This window comes from Vicugna pacos, chromosome 10 (assembly GCF_048564905.1).
Source record: "Vicugna pacos chromosome 10, VicPac4, whole genome shotgun sequence".
In the NCBI taxonomy this organism is placed as follows: domain Eukaryota; kingdom Metazoa; phylum Chordata; class Mammalia; order Artiodactyla; family Camelidae; genus Vicugna; species Vicugna pacos.
Window position 1 is genome coordinate 67,213,018 of NC_132996.1, and position 18,078 is coordinate 67,231,095.

An 18,078-nucleotide genomic window follows, 5' to 3' on the forward strand; every position below is an offset into this window, starting at 1 on the left:
CTCCAGCTGTCATCTGAGGTCTTCCGTCCTGCCAACATTCTTCAAAGCACAAAAGTCGCTCCTTCCTCTCCCTCATTCACAGAGGTCCATTGATTAAATTATTTTAAATATTCATCCGAAATTCAGTGGAGATTAGAAATTTCAGGTTTTTTGGTGCTTATAAGGCAGAAATGCAAGATAAATGGTCCTGTGGATTATACTTTAAATTGGGAGTGTTTTTTAGACAATAAAGAATAAAGCTGATGTATAATTTTTAAATGAAAGTATTTCTTGGGAAAGTGTTTCTAGATAAGGCCTAGAGGGACCCTCAGGAACGAGTTACAGATTTTCTTCAAGGCTTCCTCCCTTGAACCGCACTGTGGTCTGAAAGGGCAAGTTAGAAAAAAAAAAACAAAACTTCTGAAAAGAGTTCTTCGTTACTGGGAATGTTCAAGCAGAGGATTCCAGGATGCTTCAAGCATCATAGACTAGGTTCAGCCTAAGAAAGAAGCAAGGCCCCTTCCTACAAAGAGAGTGAAATGAAGTATGTGAAGTGCCTTCCTCAGGGCCTGGTGCCTAACAGATGTGTAATAAATACCAGGTTCTTCCCACCCTGAGAGTCCAGGGGTCTGTGAGCACATATATTGGATGTATTTCTCGAGGGGTAATTGGGTACATTCTAGATTCTTCAGGAAGCCCACAGTTGTCTTACATGGGGCCACTGAGAGAGGAAGGCAAGGGAGGAAAGGAGGCCCTTTCCCTTGGCCGACATCAGGAGCTCTTCCTCTGCCTGGAGTTTTTGGCACCTTCAGGCAGTTGCTGGCTTGGGTCTCATGCTGTCCACCACGGCCGAAATCACTGCTCCTGCAGCCTTGGCACCTTCCATCAGCACGTGCTCCACCTGCGAAGCAGACCAGTTGGTAGGACGTGCAGTCAGGCCCCTAGGCTCGCGCCCTGCCCCACCCCTACCTCACCACTCCCCTTCAGGAACTGGCCTGCCCAGGAGGAAGCCACCCTATATTCCCAAAGATCCTAGAGCCGTGGGAGAGCTGGGGAAGCCAGGATGGCCTGAGGTGGACATCGGAGGCAGGCTTGAGCTCTTTCTCCCAGGGCGCCTAGGCCCCTTCCTCCCTCAGAGCCATTCAGCCCAAGGTCTGCCTCTGGTGTGGGGCTCAGAGGGGCACAGCCACTGAACCCCTGATTCTACATACAGGGAATCTGAGAGCCGGGGAGGGGAACTCACTTGGACAGAGTCCACAGAGTGATTTAATGTTTGCACTTAGATCTGGGCTCGGGTCTTAGGCATGCAGGGCCCGGTCTCCCTAGGAGGACCTCTTATGGTTTCCCTGATTCCTCAGAGTCTTCTCTCCCTGCACAAATGCCCATGAGGTGGGACATCCCTCATCCCAGAGCCCACCAAGCCCCGAGCACAAGAGCAAGTTCTCCCAAGAATGGAATGCAGGCTCGGAGGCAGATGCAGAGAGCGGAAGGGGGAGCGAGGGGGTGCGAGGCCCTCTACCCCCACTGAGAGACGGGAGCAGTGACAGTCGGAGACCGGTATTGGGATCTGAGTCCCGTAGGTTATGGAAACATAAGAAACAGAGAAAAGAACATAAAAAAAAAATGATGCTCCCCTTTAATTTTTGATTTCTTAATCTATTGGAAAGGTGACAATAAACACTTCCTCCACTCATCTCATGGGGTCTTAGTAAAGTCCAAATTGTCACAGAAATTTGGGCTTCCAAAGCTCTCTCACATGTATTGTACCATACTTAACTTATCACCGCCATTTATGGTGGAGGGAGGGATCCCAAACTCAAATGCCCACAGACCAGGCAGGTCGTGTGGGTGAAGCTGGCAGGTGCCACACCTACCCCTGCACCCCATCTCAAGGGGGAGCCCCGACTCGGCCCCCCAGTGTGTCAGCAAGCTGGAGCGCAGGCCCCGTGGCCTGATCAGTTGGTTGTTGAAGTAACGCTGGGAATCCGGATCTTTTTATATAAAATTTCTATGTATTTTTTAAATGTTGGCAAGCCATTCAAACTAAAACAGAAACATAAAAACAAAAACTAGTTATCCAAGCAAAGCATGTCTGTGGGCCGGACGTCACCGGGAGGTCGCTGATTTGCAGCTTCAGCGCTAAATATCTACCTCAGCTTTTAACAGCCTCAGAAATGAAGTGCCTTGACAAGGAGGACAAGGGAATTAGTGGCTGCGCAGGGACCCCCCCCAAGGGGTCTTACTGCGGCTCAGTGCCTCCTGGACTCCTCCATGGGTCAGTAGAGGCAAAAATACCTCCTGAAGCATCAAGTCCTCTAGTCATGGGAGGCCCCACGAGCACAACAAATACAAACATATCGATCCATCACCATTGGGCCCCTGATGTGGCAGACAAGCCCCAAGGACGCCCGGCGAGACCCCTCGTCCGGAGGGGGAGGGGGAGGGGGACGCCGCACCTGCTGGCTCCTGGGCACGCCGTATCTGAGGCCGTTGACGAAGTGCTCGCAGTTCCCATCGATCAGGCTGTACTGCACGATCTTGTTGATCATCTTTTTCGTCCGCTGGATGATCTTGTCCACGGGCAGCGGCAGGTACGTCGCATCCAGCTTGTTGTTGACCTTCCAGGGGCAGCCGTGCAACACGTCCTCCAGGCGACTGTATTTCACCACCGCCCGGCTGCTGAAGACAGAAGTGATGCTCCCGGCCTCCAATTCCTCACCTGGAGGCCGAAGACAAGGCAAAGTTGGGAAGCTGAGAGGGGCAGCAGGGCAGAGCACTGGCTCACCCCAGAGCTGGGTAAGCAGCTTCTCTTGGGGCCCCGGTTTCACCGTCTCTAAAAGGCATGGCAGAGGATGGGAAGCTGGACTAATGAACTGCAAAGGACCAGCTTCCCCAAGAAGCCTTCTGCCCTGCTTTCCGCACTTCCCACTTTCAACACCACCACAATCTCTTTCTCATAAAACTCCGTTAGTCCCTTATGGTGTGGCACAGGCTCCATTCGGTGCACTGACCTGACCAAGTCCTGGAACTGGAGTCTTGCTTTCCTAACCAGACTTCAGTAATCGTCACAAACGTGGGATAAGCATCCTTACATGTAAGAGTCAGCTCCCAGGTACAGGGCTATCCGATGGGGCCATGACAGCCCTCCCGCCATGGCCACTGCGGGGGCGCAGGTGAAGCCAAGCAGACAGGTCTCTGGCTGGGTCCCCCTCCAACCAGCCTCCACCCAGAGCCACTCTGCCCTTCTCTCAAGTATTGGGATTCTCATTAAGGGTTTGTTTGAAACATGTTTCCACAGCTGTGAAAAGGGAAACATTGAAAGCTGCTAGATTATCATATTCAGTCCTAAGAGGAGATAGAGCCTCAGAGAGGGTGGGGAAGCTGCCCAAGGCCAGGTAGGTGGTAATTTAATACTAGGACTGTTTTTCTGCTACAACCATATGGACATACAAATGTCCCTTATTCCTTTCTTATTTGAAGACTGTCTGCTGATTTTACAAAGCTGGCAGTAGGCAATTCAGCTTTTAGGAACAAAGGTAGCAGAACTCATTTTTAGAGGAAGATCTGATGGGGATGGTGGGGACATCACTGTTAATTTGTATAACTCTTTGGTTATACAAGAGGGACGCTCCTGGACTTAGTCTGGAAAGGAGAGGTGGAGATGAAGGTAATGTGAAGCAATTTTCCATTCTTCACGTGGGCCTCGAGATGGAGAGGGACTCTGCTCTGCGGGAAGGTCCCAGCGAGGTGAGAGGCTGGGCCACCAGAGGGGGATGGGATGCAGGGCCGAGAGCCCTGAACAACATGTGGCCAGGCCTTTAGTACCAGTGCCATCCTATAAATCAGTCTTGTTTGTCTTGTGGGGGAAGGTAATTAGGTTTATTTATTTATTTTAACGGAGGTACTGGAGATTGAACCCAGGACCTCCTGCATGCTAAGCAGGCACTCTTACCCCTCAGCTATACCCACCCCTGTTCAATCTTGAATGGACAGTACTTGCACAGGATGCAAAACCCAAAAGGCATCAAAGATTACACAAGGGAGCCCCCTACCTCCCCTTCTCCCAGCTCCCCTAGGTCCTATAACCTAAGGCAACCACGTGATCCATGGTCCAGTTTGTCCAATTTGAAACTGTTTCACATTCTGTGCTGTCATCTTCTACTCTCACTGCCTCTGCCCCCATCACATGTCCACCACAATTTAATTAGTCATCCGTATAACCTGAGCCCTGTGTTAACGCTGCCTGGAGAAATGAGAGGAGGCTGTCCACACTGAGGGTGGCGTGGCCTGGGAGGGGATGGAAGGGTAGGGAGACAAGGTGAGGGTGGAGGTGCCAAAGGCGATCGGGAAGCAACATTTGAGGACAAATAGGAAAAAAGTGACAACGAGAACACGGAGCGTCTGCACCCCTCCCGGAGAATCCTCAGAAACAGAGGAAGGATATTTAACTGTTGTCATTACAAAATGAAGGCTCCAGATCTTAAGTCTCTATTGTAAAAGAAAGGTGGTCTCGGTGGTCAGGGAACTTAGGGACACTCCTTACACATGCATCTGCCTTAGAGCTGGTCATTCAGTGCTTTGGGGGACACAGAGATCAAGATCTATCACACGGTAAGTTAAGGTCCAGTAACGCTTCAGGGCGTTCTATCACTAAAATGAGGCGGCAGCTGAGGAACACATGATTAACCGTCCTCTTTTTACTTTGCTAACTGCAATATCAGCATTTCAATAGAGTATCCACCCTTACTCGGGGGAGCCAGGTGGACCACACAGTCATCTTCCACATAGATGGCCCAGTGCTCATAGCCAATTCGAAAAATCTCAATCAGGTCTCCGGGTCTGGGTCTTAGTTTGCCCTGTGATGGAAAAAAAAAAAAAAGTAAAATAAAGAGACTGCACATGCTCAAGGAACTCCAGAGACCCTGTTTGGGGATCAGCTAGAGCTCAGCCTGAAGACACTTCGTTTCATCACTTTACAGAAACCCAGGCTGCAAAAATCTCTCTTCACACAAAGGGCCAAAGGAGCCGCTGGCTCCTGTTATCACCCCCCTTATCAAAGCCACCGAGGCCGACTGTGACAGCCCTGAATGCACCTTCCGTGTATATATGGTACACACATTCTGTAAGCATTTCTCCTTGTTCTGTAAGCATTTCTCCTTGAAACTGAGCACCATGTTGAGCTATTTCAATAGGGGGCGCTGGAGGGACACTGCAAGAGGAAGGGGCTCTCCTGCAGGTTCAGGCTTGGGCTGGCGGGCTGCACCAAACTTGAAATCCTGGCATAAATCTCACCTTGTCGTGAGGCATGCTCCTTTTCATATGCTGCTGAATTAAGTGTTTTGATAATAGATTATAGTATAGCTTCTTCCGTCTATGTTCATGAGATGTTAGCCTGTAGTTCTTTCCCTTGCCTGACTTTAGTATCAGGGTAATTTTGAAGTTACAGTGAGTTAGGAAGCACTCCCTCTGTTTTTGTAACTGAGCAGGACCCTACGGGGGGCCTTCCCGGGACAGATCCCCTCCTCCACCATACCCTCTGCTTTAGCTCCTCTCTGAAGTACCTGGATAATAATATCTGATGCACATTTCCTGAGTTGTTTAACAGATGCTAAAACCCCCACCAAGCGGAAGAAATAAACTCCTTGATGACCATGAGACCTACTGGAGCCAAAGAATTGGTAACGTTAACCCCTGTGACACAGCCCTGTTACCTCCCCATCAACCAGAGAACTATGTACAAGCTGATTACATACCCTGTGACCCCTCCTCCCTCGCCTAGCCTTAAAAAATGCTTTGCTGTCTATGTCTGAGTGTCCTTCTGTTTTGTAAATAAGTTCATTTGTACCATTTTTTTAGATTCCACATATAAGTGATATCATATGATATCTGTCTTTCTCTGTCTTACTTCACTTAGTATGATCATCTCTAGGTCCATCCATGTTGCTGCAAATGGTTACCAAAGGGGAAAATAGGGGAGGGATAAATTAAAAGTTTGGGATTCACAGATAAAAACTACTATATATAAAATAGATAAACAATAAGTTCCTACTGTATAGCACAGGGAATACATTCAATATCTTGTAATAACCTATAATGAAAAAGAATATATATAATGTATAACTGAATCACTATGCTCCACACCAGAAACTAACACAACACTGTAAATCAACTACACTTCAATGTTTAAAAATGCTTTGCTGAAACCCATCGAGTTTGGGCTTTCTGAGAACAAGCTGTCCCAGACTCTTTGTACGGTTCCTTACAACGAGCACTGCACTTTCCTTCACCACAACCCAGTGTCAGTAGCTTGGCTTTACTGCACACAGGCAAGCAGACCCAAGTTTGGTTCAATAACACTTTGGGAAAGAGTTTGTGAGGGATCGGTAATTTTTCTTCTTTAAATGTATAGCAGAATTCTCAAGTGAAGCCATCTGGGCCTGAGTACTTCCTTGTGAAAAGATTTTCATTTACTAATTCAATTTACTCCTTGTAGGTCTATTCAGATTTTGTAGTTATTCCTGAGTCAGTTTTGTAGTTTGTGTCTTTCTAGGAATTTGTTCGCGTGGGTTTTCCAATTTGTTAGCATAGGCTGTTCACAGTATTCCTTTACTATCCTGTTAATTTCTGTGAGGTTGGTAGTGAGCCCCCTTTCATTCCTGATTTTGGTAATTTGAGTTCCCTCCCTTTGTTCTTGATCAATGTCGCTAAAGTTTTGTCAATTTTGTTTATCTTCTCAAAGAACCAACATATGGCTTCAGTCGATTTTCTCTTTTTATTTCCCTTTTCTACTTCATCGATCTCTGTTCTAACATTTACTGTTTCCTTCTTTCTGCTTGCTTTGGGTTTAGTTTGCTTTCCTTTTTCTGTTTTCTTGAGGCAGAAATTTGGTGTATTAATTTGGAATCTTCCTTTTTCTTTCATACAGGCATTTATAGCCTATATTAAATCTTGCTAAGCACTATTTTAACTGCGTCTCATAAAATTTGATATATTCTGTTTTCACTTTCATTCAACTCAAAAGTATCTTCTAATTTCTCTATTTTTTCTTTTACCCATGGGTTATTTAGAAATAAGTTGCTTCCAAATGCTCATAGATTTCACAGATTTCATTCTGCTATGAATTTTTAATTTCGTGTGAACAAAGAAATATTTTATATGACTTCAATCCCTTTAAATTTGCTGGGAATTGCTTTATGGCCTAGAATGTGGTCTATCCTGGGGAATATTCATGCCTGCTAGTATTGAGTGGAATATTCTGTAAACATCAGTTAGGCCAACTTAGTCAATATTGTTCAAATCTTCTATATGCTCACTGATTTTTTGTCTGGTTGTTCTATCCAGTACTGAGACTGAAGTATTTAAGTCCTATGATGATGATGATGATAATGATGATGATGATGATGATGATGATTTCTGGATTGACTGTTTCTCTCAGCTTTCGGTTCATGAATTTTGAGGTTATGTTGTTAAGTGTGTATATGTTTATAATTGTTACAACTTCCTCATGAACTAACCCGTTATCATTGTAAAATGTTTCTCTCCTTTTCTAATAATATTTTTTCTCTTAAAGTCTATATTGTTTAATATAAATATAACCAGTCCAGCTACAGTTAGTTTGCATTTTTTTACATCCTTTTACTTCCAACCTATTTATGACCTTGAATTGAAAGTCTCCCTTTTGTAGATGGCTTATAATTGGATCCTGAAGTTTCAAGTCAGATGATCTCTTCATTTTTTGGACCATTTAATTGATTCACATTTCTCTCTGTTGATTCAAGGTACTACGTGGAGTCCTATCATTGATCCAATATAGCTCCATTTCAGCATCCCTTCCTTCTGCCATTAAAGTTATATTTATTACATCTTTGCATGTTAGAAGACCAGCAATAGAATTTTATAATTATTGTTTCATAAAATTGTCTTTAAAATTAGCTAGAATAAAGGTATAAATATATATATTTATACACTTTTATAATAATAACCTATGTAATTACCTTTACAGGTGCTTTGCATTTCATCCTGTGGATTAGTTACTATCTGGTGTGACTTCCTTTCAGCCTGGAGAACTTTCTTTGCTATTTTTTGCAAAGCAAGCATTCCAGCAACATATTCTATCAGTCTTCATTTATCTGAGACTATCTTTATTTCACTTCTGTTTTTGAAAGCTGGTTAATTGGATATAGGGTTTTTGATTGACAGCTTTTTATTCTTTCTGCACTGTCCATCTGCTATCCCACTGCTTTCTGGCCTCCATTGTTTCTGATGAAAAGTCAGCGATAAATTTCACTATGGCTCCCTTATACATGAGGAGTCTTTTTTCTCTTGTTGCTTTCAAGATTTTTCTCTTTGTCTTTCAAAGAGAAAAAAATCTGTCTTTCAACTGTGTGGATTCTGCTTCCCCCCGTGGTGGTGGTAGTTGCTGTTTGTTTGTTTATTAGGTTGTTTATTTGTCTGTTTAGACACTTGCCTGGACTAATTCTGCGATGTCTGTTTCCCTGTATCAACTTCAGTTGTTGTTGTTGTTGTTGTTGTTTCTTGCTCTTATTTTTAAGCCTGGCTTCCTGGACCATCATAGCATAATGGTCAGCCAGTGAGTGATCAGAGGTGGAGCCACATCTTGGGCCAGTAAGGCATCACCCTTTGCCTATGGAGCTCTGTGTGATTTGGAGAATTCATTCAAGCTTCTAAAGTTTAAAAGTGTTAGGGGGGAGGGTATAGTTCAGTGGTAGATAACATGCCTAGCATGCACAAGGTCATAGGTTTAATCCCCAGCACCTCCATTAAAACAAACAAACAAACCTAATTACCTACCCCCCCAAAAAAATTTTAAGTCCTTCCCAGCTTTCACTTTCTGCATTCACAAGGCTTTGCATTTCTCCAGGAACTAGAGACTTGCTCAGGCCCTTCCAGTCTCTCCTGTATGTATGTGCAGACTTGTGCATCCCTTTCAGACCACCAGATGTGGCAGCTTTACTAGACCCTCTTTAGCTGTTTCATTACCTGGATTTCCATATTAAATATCAAGTCTATCACTTGTCCCAGTCAGTACTGCAACCTCAGACTAACTGCAATTTTGTTTGGCCTTCTATGATTTTTGTCACTGATATAATTATTGTTTTCAGCGACATCCCTGAGCACATATTTTTCCACACTCTGCTCCAAATAAAGTTGTCCTCTGATGCCACTACCAGTCCTCCTGGCATGTCCCAACCACCTAGGTACAACTTCCCCACAATAGAGCTGGAGGAGGCGGGAGGAAGGGGCTTGCTAAAACACTAGACTTCTGCTGTTCAAAGATTCCAAGATTCAGTAGACCTTCTGGATATAACGCTTATCAACTTATTGTACGTCTTTGGTCAAATTTCAGAGTCTTTAAATGGCTGCCTTTGATGGTTTTGTCCAGTTTTATTTTTGCTTTCTGAGGAGATTTCTGAGATCCTCAGTTAGCCATTCCAGAAGTCTTGCCCATTTGAGGGGGTGAGTTTTTACAGGGAACAGAGAAGACCACCTACACTATTATATTAAATGAAAGGAATTGAGGCCAAGAAAGATGAAGTGCTTTGTCCAAGGTCCCACAGCAAGTCGGTAACAGAGCTAGGACCAGAACCGGGATTTCACAGGCCCCCTGTCTAAACCAACTCCTCCCTCTAAAGAGAAAATACGATAGCCATCGAGTACCCACTAGAGGGCGCCCCAAGCTTCTCATCTGGAAAGTGGATTACGCCGCAGGGAACTTGGAACTGGACTTCTGAACTTCATTTTCTTTTATCATAGGCTCAGGGGAAAAGATGTGGCTGTGTCCCGCCCTAAAATCTGGAGGGTGGTAATATGTCGAGGAGAGTGAGAGCTAAGGGTTTGGAAGACAGCACATAAACAACGGCACAGACACAAAGAAGTGATGTGGTGACGGTAAATGGATGTGGAGGACCAGGAGTAGCCGGTCCAGGACACAGATAAGAGGGAAGCAAAGAGAGGGAAAGAGCAGAGAGGGGATCCTTCTCATCCTTTGAAGAAGATTAAAAGGAAACAATCAGCAAATTAATAGGATCCTCATTGTGATTCAAATACAAAGAAGGATATATCACTTTAAGCAAATGCCTCTGTCTTGAAAAAACCAGAAGAGATCACAGCAACATTTTAAAATGTTCTTAAGGAAGACTGAATTTCAAACATTTTGAAAATAATTTTTACAGGTTTTATTTCTTTCTTTCCTTATTTTTTAACAGAGGTATTAAGGATTGAAACCAGGACCTCATGCTTGCTAAGCATGCACTCTACCACTGAGCTAGACCCTCCCCACCCCAAAACTCATTTTTTTAAAAACTAAATCTAGTTCAATACCTACATGTGCTGACACAGGGAAACAGTTAAATTACCTTTAATTTAAACCTTGGTATATATCAATCTTTGATTCATAGTTTTTCTAATTGTTTTCCCCTTTTGGACAATAGGTACTGAGAGGGAAAGAGAGCTTATTAAGCCTAATATCTTTAAAGGGACAAATGCACTAGGTGAGTGCATTTCTGCTCTAATATACATATGACACAAGAAAGCCCATGGGTCCATCCTGTCTGATACAGTGACCTAAAACCATTAATTCACGAGGCAGAGGGAAAAGAAAGGACCATGGACAAAGGATGAACAATAACAATAGCTCCTGCAGGTGCAAGAACTCAAATCAGTCAGACTCTATTTCTGGCACCAATCAGCGTGGAAAGGGTGGTGATGATGGTAATGTCGTGGGGCAGGGTTTGCTAAGTCAGTCCAGAGGGGCACCCAGAGGACACTTAGGTTACCCTTGAGCCAACTCCCGACTGCATCTCACTCTATTAAGCACAAACTCAAATACCTAGAGTCCTGACCAATGGCATGAACACTCCAACCAGAGCATCTCGTGGAAGGCAGGTCTCTCAAAGTCTGCCGCGCCCAGCAGACAGTCATATACATCCTTCTTAGGAGCAAGCAGTCCCCGCTGTGTGCCCACTCCCCACCAACCAAATAGCCAATTACTTCCCACTCCACTTGGCTGGGTCATACCTATCGACAAGAACAATATTCAATCAATCAATCAATCAATCAATCAATATTCCTGCTGTAATTTCCTGGAATAACTGCCAGTAGGAAGACGGTATGATTCATGGTGATGCTAGTCTCAGCCAGAAAAAAACAATCAAAACAAAACAAGTGCTGGTCATTGAGGATGTTGAATAAGCTTTGAGACAGAAGGTTCTGGGATTCGAGGGGTAGATTTTAGAATTCTAAGGAGTTTTCTTTAGTTCTTTAATACTTTTCACCTGCAGTATTGCCACTGGATAGAGGTAGAAAGTGAAAAACTTCATAGGATTCACAACAGATGTTATAGTCACCTAGAGTTACTTGCTCTCTTGCTGAAGTTTCTCCCACTGTAAATTGATTGTATTGAGCTTTGGGTCTCAACCTTGATTGCACATAGAAATTGCTTGCAGAGCTTTTAAAAATTGAGATTGATCTGGAGTATGGCCAGGGAACCAGAGCTTTGAGAGCTCCTGGGGCGACTCTACGGGTAGCCAAGGATGCAGCCATGCTGGAGGCTTTCCCCAGGTCCCATCCTTTCTTTTGCCTTGACTTTACCCTCTCCCCAGCATTTCATGAACTTCAAGGAACCTGTCTGCATCCTCCAGGGTGACCTCCAGTCCCAGCTGATGCTCCAGTCTTCAAATCCAGATTAAAGTTTCTCTGCCCTTTTTCTCTCTTTGGAATAAGATGTTACTTCACAATCCTCCATCCATCAGCTATTTATTTCCTTTGCACAGGCTGGCAACTCAACTCTGGCTTCTTCTCCCAGAAATAGGCACCCGTTTAGAAGAACCAGGCTTTCAGAAAGTCCCAGGTCCCTGGATAATAACAGCTTCTGAAAGTCTTATAACCCTGACAGATGTGGTGCAGGGAAGTGGGTGGAGGGCTTGTTCCTGCCTGTGGCATGTGGCAGGGAGGCAGGAGCAAAATCACGAAGTAAGAGCATTATTTTGAATTCCACAAGTCCCTAGGCTTGTGTTGTGTGTTGAACACACAGACTGTTGGGTCAATCCCTGACCAGGCATTGGAACGGATGTGGAAAGCTAGCAGCAGAAGAGAATCACCACGATACAGGTATTAGGAACTTCACTTCCAGCCCTGACCCCAACCCAGATGATGCCTCAGAAATAAAACCCAGAGCCTCAAACGATGACACAACACAAAAGAAAGACTATGGGTTAGAATGGCAGACAGCTACCGAGTCATGGCAAGAAGACAGGGTTTGCTGCCAGGAGACCTGGTTCAAATCCCAACTCTGTCACTTACTGGCTGTTCAATGGGTCCTTAGTAGAACTTCTAAGAGAACAACGATGTTGTCTTTACAAAAGAACATTTTACAAGGGTCAAAAGATTATTATGTGCCCCAGTGGAGCGCACCACTCCTAATTGCTCTGTTATGAATCTGTCACGGTGAACTTATTTTCTAACCCTTTGCAATGAACATGATGCTTTTATCCCATCTAATACTTTGCAGCGGATATGATGGTTTTACTCCAAATGTACTCAATCAGCAAATATTTATCAAGAACTTACTATTTGAAGCATTGGAAATACAGCAATGAGTCAGATTGGCAAGTGCTCTGCCCACTTTTGCAAAGAGACAGATAATCAATAAGCAAAACGACTATATAATTAAGGCAATAAATGGGGTGACACGAGGGTGCTGGGTTGGGGCAGACTACTTTATGGGTAGTGTGAGTAGATGGTAGATGACACAAACTATCAAAGCTCACACAGGAAGAGATACATAATGTGACTATCCCTATGTCTATGAAGGAAACTGATTTTGTAGTTAAAACACTTTCCACAAAAAAGACTCCAGGCCCAGATGGCTTTGCTGGTAAATTCTACCAAACATTAAAGGAAAAAATATTACCAGTTCTACGCAAGAATACTATAGAGCAAGAATACTTTCAAATCCATTCTATTGTGCTTGCATTACCTTAATACCAAACCAGACAAGTACAGGAAGTATCCTTTATAAACATAAATGCAAAAGGTCACAGCACAATATTGCAAATTGCATCAAACAATATATAAAAAGGGTCATACATCATGCCCACATGTGGTTTTCCCCCCAGGACTGCAAGATTGTTATAATATCTGAACACCAACCAATACAATTCAAACTGAAAAAGAAAAACCACATGGTCATCTCAATAGGCACAGAAAAAGCATTTGCTAAACTTTAATGTCTAGTGCTAATTCTTTTTCAGAACAAAAAACTCTCAACAAACTGAGAAAAGAAGGGAACTTTCCTAACTTAACAAAACTGTCTATGAAAAACCTACAGTGTACATTTTACTAAATGGTAAAGACTGAATACTTTCCCTCTAAGTTAAGGAATTAGAGGAAGATGTCTGCTGCCACCAATTCTATTAAACATTGTACTGAAGATTCGGGCTAGTACTGCTTAAGACAAAAATAAATGAAGGCATCATATTGGAAAGGAAAAAGTGAAACTATCTGTATAGATGACATGATATGTCAAAGCTCGATGGAATCTACCCCGAAAAGTTACAAAAGTAAATGTCAGTAAATAAGTTTGAAGGATATGAGATAAGTACACAAAAGCCAATTGTATTTCTAACAGAAAATTAGAAACTGGAATTTTTTTCACTTTAAATTTTCAAAATTGTCAATATTCATTTCATTTAAAAATGTTTAAATACCATGTCAATAGTACCAAAAAATATGAAATACTTTCAAAAAGATGTGCAAGATCTGTAAGCTGAAACTTACAAAGCTTTGCTGAGAGAAATTAAGGAAGACCTAAATAAATAGAACACCTGATCATTGGTCAGAAGATTCAGTATTGTGAAGATGCCTAATCTCTAAAAGATTTGATGTGATTCCAATCAAAATCTCAGCAGGCTTTTTGTAGAATCTAGGATAGACAAAAGAACTTTGAAAAAGAAGAACAAAGTTGGAGGGCCAACATTCTTGATTTCAAGAGTTACTATAAACTATAGTAATCAGGATAGTGTGGTATTGGCCTCACAACAGACAAATAGGATCAATGGAACAAAACAGCCCAGAAAAGGACCCACAGGTACCATGGATAACTGGTTTTTTACAAGGTTCAAAGGCAACTCAGTGGGAAAAGGATAGTTTTTTCAACAAGTCATTTTGGAACAGGATATCCACAAGGGGGAAAAAACAAGCCAACATTGACCTATTCATTGTACCATATACAAAAATTAACTCAAGATGTATCAAAGATGTAAATGTAAAATGTAAAAACTAAAACTTTATAATATCTAGTAGAAAACAGTAGAAAATCTTTGTGACCTTGGTTTAGGCAAAGAGATCTCAGATACAGCACCAAAAGAACAATTCATAGAAGAAAAACATAAATTGGACTTCATCAAAGTTAACAGCTTTTTTTTCTTCAAAAGATATTATTGCTAAGTAAATGAAAACACAAACTACAGACTGAGAGAAAAATGTTGCAAGTACTATTGAACTACTGTATACAACTACTGATGAAGTACTTGTATACAGAATTTCTGAAGAACTCTCAAACATGTACACCAAGAGAAAAAATGAGGAAAAAATTTAGACACTTCATTAAAGAATATATATATGTGTGTGTGTATATATATGTGTGTGTGTACATATGTGTGTGTGTTTGTGTATATATAAATATATGGAAGACAAGTAATGTTCAACATTGTTAGGGAAATGCAAAGTGAAACCACAACGAGATACCTACATATCTATTAAGATAGCTAAAATTAAAGAGATCAACCATACCAGATGCTGCTGAAGACGTGGAGGAACTGGAACTCTCCCACACTGCTGGTGGGAATGTAAAACGGCACAACCGCTTTGGAAAACAGTAAGTTAAACACGCATCTACTATATGATCTATCTACTATATTCCTAGGTATTTACCCAAAAGAAACGTATGTCTCAACAAAGGCTTGTACACAAATGTTCATAGCAGCTTCATTTGTAACAGCCAGACACTGGAAACAACCCAAATGCCCATCAACAGGTGAATGGCTAAACAAATAGTAGCATATCCGGATATACAGTGGAATACTGCTCAGTAACAAAAAGGAATAAATTGTTGATAACATGCAACAATGTGCACATAACTCAAAATAATTATGTGAAATTATGTGAAAGGAGACCCACCAAAAAGCACATACAGGAGTTGGGGGAGGTATGGCTCAGTAGTAGCATGCGTGCTTGACGTGCGCAAGGTCCTGGGTTCAATCCCCAGTGCCTCTGTTAGGTGCGGGGAAATTTGTTTAAAAAACCGAGTTCATACAACATGATTCCATGTGTATAAGTCTTTAGTAAGCACAAACTAGCACATAATGACAGAAAGCAGATCAAGTCATTGCTTGGGGATGGAAGTGGAAAGGGGGAGGGATTTACAGAGGGGAACAAAGAAAGCTTCAAGAATGATGGAGGTGTTCATTATCTTGACTGGTGTTTTCATGGGTGTATACGTATGTCAAAACATATCCTACTGTACATTCTGAAGATAATGCAATTTATTGTACGTCAGTTATAACTCAGTAAAGCTCAATAAACAGCTCTATAAAGCTGTGTTTAAACAATTAAAAAGGCGTAAGCAACATCCCAAATCAGTGTACAATTCTACCCGCCACATTGTATGTAGGTAAGTCACCAAGAAACTGACGGTGTTCCCGGTCTGAGAATTCTCGCGATACCCACCTCCGCGGCTTGTTTTGTTAACCTGCCTGCACTGCCAGACTTCGGGGTCGAGTTCCACTCTGCTCTCGTCTGCTTGGGCGTGGGCTCCAGGTTAACCATAGGCTTCTCCCTACATAAAGTTTGGGATCATAGAGTTAAAATACTTTTTAATTGAAGTACAGTTGATTTAAACTGTTGCATTAGCTTCTGGTGTATAGCATGGATGGACTTGGAGGGCATTATGCTAAGCAACGTTAAGTCAGATAAAGACAAATACTGTAAGATAGCACTTACATGTGGAATCTAAAAAAATACAGCAAACTAGTGAATATAACAGAAAAGAAACAGACTCAAAGATGTAGAGAAGGAACTAGTGGTTACCAGTGGGGAGAGGGAAAGGGGCGGGGCAGAATGGAGGTGGAGGATTAAGAGGTACAAATTATCAGGTATAAAATAAGCTACAAGGATGGACTGCACAACATGGGGAGTATAGCCAATATTTCAGGATAACTATAAACGGAATACAACCTTTAAACACTGAATTACTGTGTTGTATACCTATCACATAATACTGTACATCAAATATATTTCAATTTTTAAAAATGATACTGTAAAATAAATACATAAATAAAATTTGAAAATAAAAAATATATATATTGTAAGCACCCTTGTAAAGTGATTCTGTTCTGAGGAGCTGGACAATGGCCCTGTGGCTAGACACTGCTACAAGGCAGCCTCCCACCAGCCCTTCCCAGGCTTGGTCTCCAGCTGTTACTACCAGGAGGAGCACACCAGCTTTCTGCCGACTGGTTCGTAGTAGGCTGGTTCACACAGAAACTAACCCAGGATTTGTTTTACAGAATTGCCATCAAAGTTGGTTCTTCAAAAGGCTTCTAACCACCCCAAAGCTCAGTCCTTCCATACAAAGAAAGAATCTTACCCTTGCTGGACGCTGCTTCTGCTCTGTTCTAACGTGCCCGGCTGTGGCTGCTTGGGCATGAGCTGGACCAACGCGTGAGAGCCCATGGAGTCTTCTAATTCAAGAGAAAAAAAAAAGTTCTTTAAACCACAATTGCCTTCTCTGGAGCGTGAACCCTGTGAAAGGAGAGTTGGAGCGAGCACCTCAACAGCTCTGCGAAGGTGGGAGCTCCTGTCTACAACCGAACGTGGCTCCTGATCAGCCCTCAATAAACTTTTGGATGAAGGGGGGCTCTGGGGGTGCGACCATTCTGGAGCGGGCCCAGTTCCTCTGGGAAAGAGAGACTCTGGAATTCCCAGAGACGTAACAGGGGAGGGGACGAAGTGTGAGTTGCCACTACCGAAGATGGCAGAACCCTGGGGCTACACCCAACTGCAGAAGCTTCTGCCGAGCTAGAGCTGTTGTTAAGCCTACCTGCCCCGCAGCTGCCACGTCTGCCCCACGTCCACCCGAAATACACTGGGAAGGCAAATACCCGAGAGAGTCACTGGATGCCTGGCTCGCTTCAGTTAAATTAATAACGAAAGCTCATTCCGAAATCGTCACTCATTTCGGCTACAGGCATTTCGCACAATGAACAAGTATCTGCAAGGAGGGTTGAAAGAAACTGTGGTGACCTTGCTGGGGGTCCGATGGCCGGCTGGGACAGGGGGAACGATCCCGGGGGGTCCCAGGCCGGGGCGTGCTGGCTCGGTGGAGGGGAGCCTCATTCCTGCGGCGACCCGACTGGGGCACAGCTGCATGTCCCGGAGCAGGCTGGCTGTCATTTGGCCGTATACTCGCGGTTCTCGACGCGGCTTTGAGGCGGGGCCGGGGGAACCTAGGGACGCGGCGCCCGCAACCGCCCCCGGCGGCGGGGCTCAGGCCCATCCCGCTGCTGCCGCCCCGCGGGTCCCAGGGCCTCCCAGGGGGCGACGCCCCAGGCCAGCTCCCAGTCGGCGCGGCCCCGAGTCGGCGGAGCCACGGAGTCCAGGGCGCTGGGCGCAGCGCGGTGAGGAACTGCGCCCCCGAAGGGCGGAGGGGCGCGCAGCAAACGGCGGGGGCGCGCGGGGCGCGGGGAGCGCGTGCCCGAACGCCGCGGGAGCAGGTCCCGGCGCTTGAAGGCCCAGGAACCTGCGGGGTTTTGCGAGGAAAGGCAGAGAAAAGCCATAGAGGAGGCTACTGGTGAGGTGGAAAGGAACAGAATAGTTTGCTTAAGGCTCGGAGGTGGCATCTGACGTAGCTGGAGAAGACAGAGGAGCGACATCTGCCCACAGGTCCATGGAGCAGACAGAGGAGCAACACAGGGAGGCAGGGCTTGAGGCCAGGTTCGGAGGGCCTGGGGATCACACTCGGGAGTTAAAATTTGGGAGTATTCAGACTTTCAGGCAGATTGATAGCTAGATAGATCTTCT

General features: G+C 44.1%; 1 protein-coding gene across 3 annotated transcripts; it reads right to left on the bottom strand.

Moving 5' to 3' along the window:
• Positions 1-247: 247 nt before the first annotated feature.
• On the bottom strand, positions 248-17,695 carry PLAAT5 (phospholipase A and acyltransferase 5). 3 transcript variants are annotated; one of them, XM_072970156.1, is made up of 6 exons: positions 17,302-17,695; positions 16,646-16,736; positions 15,727-15,835; positions 4,721-4,835; positions 2,436-2,698; positions 248-880 (listed from the first exon to the last, which is right to left on the bottom strand). In XM_072970156.1, exons 1-6 carry the CDS (start codon positions 17,552-17,554, stop codon positions 788-790), a joined length of 924 nt encoding a protein of 307 aa, XP_072826257.1. In that variant the 5' UTR covers positions 17,555-17,695; the 3' UTR covers positions 248-787. The 3 variants fall into 3 exon arrangements, with proteins under 3 accessions (XP_072826257.1, XP_072826256.1, XP_072826259.1); XM_072970155.1 differs by having other exon boundaries at positions 16,646-16,739; positions 17,302-17,692; XM_072970158.1 differs by having other exon boundaries at positions 4,727-4,835; positions 16,646-16,739; positions 17,302-17,689.
• Positions 17,696-18,078: the final 383 nt, after the last annotated feature.

Excerpts from the sequence above, each read along its gene's own strand:
- PLAAT5 (XM_072970155.1), bottom strand. The coding sequence starts at position 17,554 with ATGGGCCTGAGCCCCGCCGCCGGGGGCGGTTGCGGGCGCCGCGTCCCT. Across the intron at positions 16,740-17,301 it reads GCCATCGGACCCCCAGCAAG|AAGACTCCATGGGCTCTCAC; the intron begins GTCACCACAGTT and ends CTCTTGAATTAG. Across the intron at positions 2,699-4,720 it reads CCTGGCTCCCCCGAGTAAGG|GTGAGGAATTGGAGGCCGGG; the intron begins GTGGATACTCTA and ends TTCGGCCTCCAG.